At 42.1% G+C, this 7,614-nt stretch overlaps 1 protein-coding gene and 1 non-coding gene across 2 annotated transcripts; one reads left to right on the top strand and one right to left on the bottom strand.

The window, feature by feature from the left end:
- Positions 1-249: 249 nt before the first annotated feature.
- TRNAM-CAU lies at positions 250-337 on the bottom strand. Its single transcript is given in 2 exon segments — positions 250-285; positions 300-337. It is a non-coding gene; the product is annotated as a tRNA-Met (tRNA).
- A 6,891-nt stretch (positions 338-7,228) lies between these two features.
- Positions 7,229-7,583, top strand: LOC125531666 (the record flags this gene model as incomplete). Its single annotated transcript, XM_048695987.1, is given in 1 exon segment — positions 7,229-7,583. A coding segment is annotated over 1 exon segment (193 nt), but the record flags the coding sequence as incomplete, so codon positions are not given.
- Positions 7,584-7,614: the final 31 nt, after the last annotated feature.

The following is a 7,614-nucleotide window of genomic DNA, read 5'->3' as shown; positions in this document are numbered from 1 at the left end:
ATTCACCTGATGGTTCAGGAGCATATATGGCGACCCAAGTTGCCATTGAGCGTTTCATCACAACGATGGTCATTTTTAGGTGGGGTGAGAGAGGCTCGAACTCTCGCTCAGTACATGTGAAAACAAGATATAGAGGGAAAAAAAAGTAGACCAGGTTCAGACATGCTCGATTCACCTGATGGTTCAGGAGCATATATGGCGACCCAAGTTGCCATTGAGCGTTTCATCACAACGATGGTCATTTTTAGGTGGGGTGAGAGAGGCTCGAACTCTCGACCTCAGGATCACTCGCTGTTAGCTATGAGACCTACGCGCTAGCCAACTGCGCCACCACCCCTTTGTTGTGTTAGGAGCGAAACAATCCTACTTGTTAGCCACAGGCCCATACAAACCATCGATGCATGCTGAAGTCGCAGGAGTATACACAGGGCAAGTGGGCAGCGCATCGAGTTCGACCACGCGCATCGGCTGTTTGTGCATGCGTCAGTCCTAAATGGAATCTGAGCTTGCAGGGTTCCGTACGCTGCCTAATGCCCGTCAATTTAGCGTGGTCTGCCCGCAAATTTTTCTTTTAGCGTGGTGTGTGTGTGTGTGTTTTTTCTTTTCTTTCCTTATTTAAGGAAATTTTGTCAGGTTCATCGAGTGCAAAATGCGCAAGAAATGAGTGACAAATTTGCCTTTGGCTAAAGATATTTTTTATGCCTTCCTTAGAAACGCCTGCTCACTTCCCGGGCAACTTCTCTACTGGCGCTTCCTCATAAACGCTTGAAAGTCCCCCGAAGAAAAAAAATACTTGGAAGCTAAAAAGTTTTTGAGGCGCCTTTTCTTTTGCATGTCAGGGCACCGCTGTAAAAATGCCGCCATTTTCAACCCAGGGGGTAAAACGTGCGGCGTCTTCCACTGTCAATTCTTACGATTAACCAAGGAGGATGGACAGGAAATTAAGCTAGGACAGCAAGCCTAATGTGACATAACTTTTTTTTCTTTTGAAATTCTAATGTGACTTACTGCTAAGACAAGCATAGTTACTGTAAACTCTTGGTTTAATAATCATATGCTGGATATCTTGAGTGTTTTTCTCATTACCATTTTGCTCAGCCACAGCTCATCTTCAAGGTTTCTTGACCTTCCTATGAGCACTAATTCTATCTTGTTTTGCTTAAATTCTATATACCAAATTACAGTGGTATGTTAAATACACATAGAGGAAAAAGGAAAAACGGATCCTAATCCTAGAGTTAGTCAATTTTAGCTAGTTGATGGGAAAAATAAGAATTTAATGGTTTTAAGGCGATTTAGTTCGGGGGAAGGGGAAGAAATTCTATGAACCTTTCCTTTTTTCGTTAAGTTCAAGTCTGACGAGAGTAATATTCTACAACTAACAACTCATTTATTTTGAGACCAACCCACTTCCTATCTAGGATTTTATTTACTAGTCCTTTATATTCCAATGTGTCAATCGTCAAATGCTTTGGCAATTTCCCCGGGTCCGATGAAGCAATATAATATTGAACCGAACCTTTTGATGTTTGGTTACCTTTCATAGTAATTATATCTCAGGGTTTGCAATTAAAACTTGGTATGTTGATTATACATCTGTTAACTAAAATATGTCTATGGCTGACTAGTTGGCGGACCCTAGGAATGGTTGAAGCCATACCCAATCGAAAAAGGATATTTCATTCCATCAAACATGATTCTATTTAGAAAAGGGAAGTATATCTCTGGTTCTTAACTATTGGGAAAGTCTAAGTTTTGTCTCTTGATAACACCACTCAACATATTTGGTTGTTGCTTAAGTGACAAAACCTTCTAGAATTGGCTTGTTCGTCCACTAAAATACCTTTTATATGACATGGTAGTGATTTTGTACTTGTTTGGCAATCCAATCAATAGAAAGAAACCCATGAGAAGGGAGGGAGATAGATACATTTTTTTATAAAAAATAGAATTTTCAATATGCGAAACATTATAAGAACTCCAAACATGCATAATAATAGGAAATACTCTAGAAACTACAAAATATAGGAAAATTATGGAAAACCCTGGAACTTTGTAAAAAAAATCATTTCAAAATTCTAATATTTTTGAGCAACTTCTCTGGAACACTCCATTTTCTAAGAAGTCTATATATGTTTTATTTTTATTGAACTTATTGTATTAATTATTATGATGTTTCATTTAATATTTTTTTTTATTAAAACCAAGTTTCTGAAATAGCGCACATATACTTTTTTAACATTCCGAACATCTTAATCTATTTCGCGTGATTTATCTTCAACTTGGTTGATTTTCCAATGAAGGCAAATTTTTAAGTTTTCTATAATTTTGTCTAACTTGGTTGCCATTTGTATAGTAGCACGACTCGTGTTGGTCTCCTGCCTGATGGCAGTGTGTTGGTGAAGTTGGTTCTATTGAAATCTTGGTGATGGTCCGATCGTCAGTAGACAAGGTGGCAAGAAGCTCAAGCAATAGACAACCTTAGCTTACCATGTAGCTCTACCTTGTCATTTTTGGATCATCTTAGCTTAGCTTGTAGCTCTAGTCTTTATCGTTTTTGTTCTTGGATGTATTATTAGTTCTATCATCTTTCACTGTCATTGTATCAAACGTAATTATATTTGGAAAAAAAAATGGTTCTCAGTTATTGTCAAGGTCCAAGTTTGGTCGCTTTAGTGCAAAAACCGTCTAGAATTCCTTCACTTAAACCGCTTTTAATGTTGACATTGTAGCTATTTGTACCTGTTTTGGCAGTCCAAGCAACACAAAGAGAAACAATGAGGAAGGGCGGGGGAGAGGTAAAAATAACAATCAGAAATGAACATTCCAATATACCAACATTATAAGAACTCTTAAAAATGCACAATAATTAAAAAACCCCATGAAACCACACAAAACTAGGTAAAATTATGGATATCATGGAATTTAGTAGAATTACTGAAGTTTTTCCTATTTCTTATTTACAAATTCCAATATTTCTGAACAACTTTTCATAAACATTCCCTTTTACGAATTATGTGTACTTTCTTTTTTCATTTACTTATCGTCTTATTGTCGTTATGATGTTTCTTTCAAATCTTCATTTAATATGATTTTTTTTACTAAAATTGAGTTTCTAAAACAGCACACATATACTTCTCAAACATTCCAAGCGTTTTATTCTGTTTTTCGCCTAATTGGTCTTCAAATTAGTTGAGTTTTCAACAGAGGAAAAACTTCAAGGTTTGTGACTTTTGTTAGCATTATTTTTTGCTACCTGCGTTGCCATGTGTACAAAAACACGGTGTGTGTAGGTCTTGTGCTGATGGCGCAGCACTTGTGAAGTTGGTCGTATGGGAATCTTGGTGATGGCCCTTTGCTTATTAGTGGACAAGGTGGCAACAACCCTCTCTAGATCATCCTGGCTTAACTTGTAGTTCTAGTCCTTGTCGTTTATGTTTTTGGGTGTCACTTTTCTTCCCTTTTTAGAAGTGTTTTATATCGTAAGCTTATATCACTAAAATCGAGTTACTGGTTGTACATTGGTCTATATGTCTTTATCATCATTACTTTCAGGCTGGGCGAAAGCCTCCGTTCCAAAAGGAAAGAAAAAAGATTATGCATTGAATCAAAATAGTACTCCCTAAGAAGATATGATCGACGGACCACATGGGTTTGTACCCGTGGCTAAAGCGAGACACCATGGGACGGGGTAACAATGTGCTAGTAACTGATATGACAAGGACCTGGACGGTTGCGGGTTGTTTGGGGGTCGGTGTTGGAGATGCCCTAAGAACTCTAAACATGCATAATAATAGAAAATACTCTAGAAACTATGGGATTCCGTAAAATTATGGAAAACCATGGAATTTAGAAAAAATATATTATATTTCAAAATTCTCATACTTTTGAAGAACTTTTCTGGAACACTCCATTTTCTAAGAAGTCTATATGTGTTCTATTTTTTCATTGTACTTATTGTATTATTATCATTATGATGTTTCTTTCAGATATTCATTTAATACATTTTTAATTAAAACCAAGTTTTCAAAAAAGCATACATATAATTTTTAAAATATTTCAAATGTTTTAATCATTTTTCTTGATTTGTCTTCAAATTAGTTGATTTTTTAATGAACAAATTCTGAAGTTTTCTAGAATTTTGGCTAACTGGGTTGCCATGTGTACAGAACCATGGCTCGTGTTGGTTTCATGCGTAAAGGCAGTGTGGTCCTATGGGAATATTGGTGATGGTCCGATTATCAGTGGACAAGTTGGCAAGAAGCTCAAGCTGTAGACAACCTTAGCTTACCTTGTCGTTTTTGGATCATCTTAGCTTAGCTTGTAGTTGTAGTCCAAATTGTTTTTGTTCTTGGATGAATTATTAGTTTTATCCTATTTCACTGCCATTTTGCCAAACATAATTATATTTGAAAAAGTTATATATTTGGTTCTCAATTATTGTCAAGGTCCAAGTTCGGTCGCTTTAGTGTCAAAAGCGTCTAGATTTAGCCCATTCCTCCACTAAAACCACTTTGAATGTTGATGTGGTAGCAATTGTGTACTTGTTTGACAGTCCAATCAAAACCAAAAAAATACTCTACAAAAATCAGAAATGAACATTTCAATATACCAAAGTTATAAGAACTATACAAAATGCCCAATAATTAAGAAATACTTTGGAAATTACAAAACTTGATAAAATTATGAAAATCATGTAAAATTACCCAAATTTATTACTCCCTCTGTTCACTTTTATAAGACCTTGAAAATATTTCAGACAATGTGTAAATCAGCCTATTTTGAATTGTCTGTAACGACTTACAAAAGTGAACGGAGGGAGTAGTTCTTATTTACAAATTCCCATATTTTGGAACAATTTTGTAGGAACATTTCCTTTTTAAGTATTCTATTTTTTCATTTACTTGTTGTATTATTATCTTTGACATGTTGGTTGCCAAAGATCTCGTGCTTGATGGTGGTGTGCTTGTGAAGTTGCTCCTATGGGATTATTGGTGATGGTCCGATCGTCTTGACGTGGTGATGCCCTTTGCTTATCAGTGGACAAGGTGGCAAGAAGCTCAAGCTGCACAACCTTCTCTGGCTTAGCTTGTAGCTCTAGTCCTTATCGTTTCTGTTTTTGGGTGTCATTTTTCTCCTTTTTTCCAAGTGTTTTACCTCGTAAGCTGATATCCCTAACATCGAGTTACTGGTTGTAAGTTGGCCTATGTGTCTTTATCATCATGAGCATTACTTTAAAGCTGGGCGAAAGCCTTCGATTCCAGAAGAAAAGAGAAAAATATTATGCACTGAATCAAAATAGTTGAAGATACGATCGACGCACCATAAGGGTTGGTACGCGTGGCTAAAGCGAGATGAAATGGGGGTAACAATGTCCTAGCTGATAAGATGACGACCTGGCATTTCTACATCGTGAAATTTGGACGTGGTATTTTTAGGCCTAAGCTTATTAGGCAATTTGCCAATTTCGCATGCATGCTAGCTGTGGGGAACAACCCGCTGTGCGTGCGTGGGCCACCCGCCAGTTGCGGCGAGTCAGTTGCGCTGCTGTGCCGCTCGCCGGAGCCGTGTGCCCGGAAGCTAATCAAGCTTTGGTTCGTTACCACTAGCAGCTAGCGACACGGTGCGCAGCCGGCGCCGGCAACGCAACAGACTGCACTTCAGACACCCGACGGGACGCCAACCGAAACAACCAAGCTTGAGCTACGGCCACGAAATCTTGGCGCCGGTCCAAGCTTGTAACAGATCCAAGCTTGTAAAGCTACCGGCTGCGGCACCTACGCGTGCAACTGATGTCGTCCCAGCTCATCTCTCTCTCTCTCTCTCTCTCTCTCTCTGCATGCACAACACACTTCTTGTTGAGAACGAAGTGTAGAGCCGACCTGTCTTCTTTCCTCTGTACGTGCAAGTCCCTACGTTACATGCCCCTTCCATTTTCTTCCTTCATTCATGTACGTGGAATTAAGGTCGACTCCAATGCTAGGCCCATATCTGTTCGGTCGTGTCCGTTTTAACCCAAACAGACAGAAGCAACGGCGCAACGTGCGACCCCATCCGCAAAAAAACGTTTGTTTAGCGTCCGGCTCGACTCATTTCCAGCGCAAATCTGCGTCTAGTTTGCGTCCACACAAACACCGAACGGACGCCCACGCACCCACTCCTTGTCTGCCTCGGACCCGCATGTCGGCCGCCCACAACCTCCCACCTCCTACATTTATGCACACGAGTGGACGGACCCACCTGCCAGCCACCCATGAATAGCAGTCGCCATCCTTCTAAATGTGGAAGCCGTGGACCGGCCAGCCCACGCTTCCACTCTGGTCCCCACATGCCTCCTCAAGCCCCGACACCAAACCCTAGTTCATCCTTGTTGGCGAGTGGAAACCGCGCATGGTGGGACAAAGTTGGACGTGGTCGTCCATGACAGAGGAGATGGCTGGCTGGGTGGGCGCCAAGCCATGGGCGCCCACGCGCCGATGCTGACCGGAGTTGTCACCGCCACGGGAAGAGGTGGTGTAGGCGCGGCCGGCCACACGGCTCCCGCGGGCGCCTCTAGCCCACCTCTGGATGCCGCCACCGTACATCCACCACACCATGGACAATGACGAGAACAGCAGGGCGTGAAGACGACGGCAACAATTTTCTTTTTTTCTTTTTTAAGTTTAAGTTAAGTTTAACTATGCACCCGGAACTTGTTTCGACTGTTTTAAGTACATGTTACTGTATAATTATGTTTTAAGTTTTTTTTTATGTGCAGCCGCTATTTTTGAAATTGGATGCGGACATGTTGCGATGTGGTCGCGCGTTGGATGCACCGACCGACGGACGGCAAAACCAAACACCGGTGTCCGTTTTGTCGCTCCATATGAATAAAATCCGAATAAAACGCATAACTGTTTAGGGTCGTGTCGTTAGGGTTGGCCGAATAACCATTGATCGAACCAGAAGACGAACGAAGGGCGACATACGTACGCAACTTGCGATCGATCGATGGCATTCCGTTTGTTAGTCTGGGCAGTGACTCACGAAGGAGGTCGATCGATCGATCAGTCTGCGCCTGGTCGTGTGTGTGTCTGCCTTTAGTCCACTGCTTGCTGCTTTTAGCTGATTGACCACCAGCAAAAAGGATCCTCGTGGCCGTTGTGTAAGACACCACTATCTCTTCCCCCACCTCAGCTCACCTCAACTCCTTTCCCTATATAACGCACCCATCCATGGACAGGTAGACAGAGAGCCACCTCCACACGGTTCATCGCCAGAAAGGAGCAACGCCTCTCCCCCAAATTCAGGAGCTAGCTTAGCCATCGATCGACAAGCAAGCGTGCTAGTGCCACACGCTTACGCTTTGTTGGTTCTTGCTCGATCGTCGTCGTCGGCCGATCGATCGACCATGGTGGTGTGGAGGGAGAGCTACCTGGACCTCATCCTGATCCCGCTGGGGCTGCTCCTCCCGGCGCTGTACCACGCCTGGCTGTGGCGGGCCGTGCGGCGCCGCCCGCTCACCACGGCCTTCGGGGTCTACTCGGCGGCACGCAGGCTGTGGGCGGCCGGCATGATGCGAGACCACGACGACAAGAAGGGGGGGCTGGTGGGGCAGACCATCATGCACGTCAT

This window comes from Triticum urartu, unplaced genomic scaffold, assembly GCF_003073215.2.
Source record: "Triticum urartu cultivar G1812 unplaced genomic scaffold, Tu2.1 TuUngrouped_contig_7783, whole genome shotgun sequence".
Taxonomy (NCBI): Eukaryota; Viridiplantae; Streptophyta; class Magnoliopsida; order Poales; family Poaceae; genus Triticum; species Triticum urartu.
Note: the sequence above shows the minus strand (reverse complement) of the source record. Positions and strands in the feature narration are given on the sequence as shown.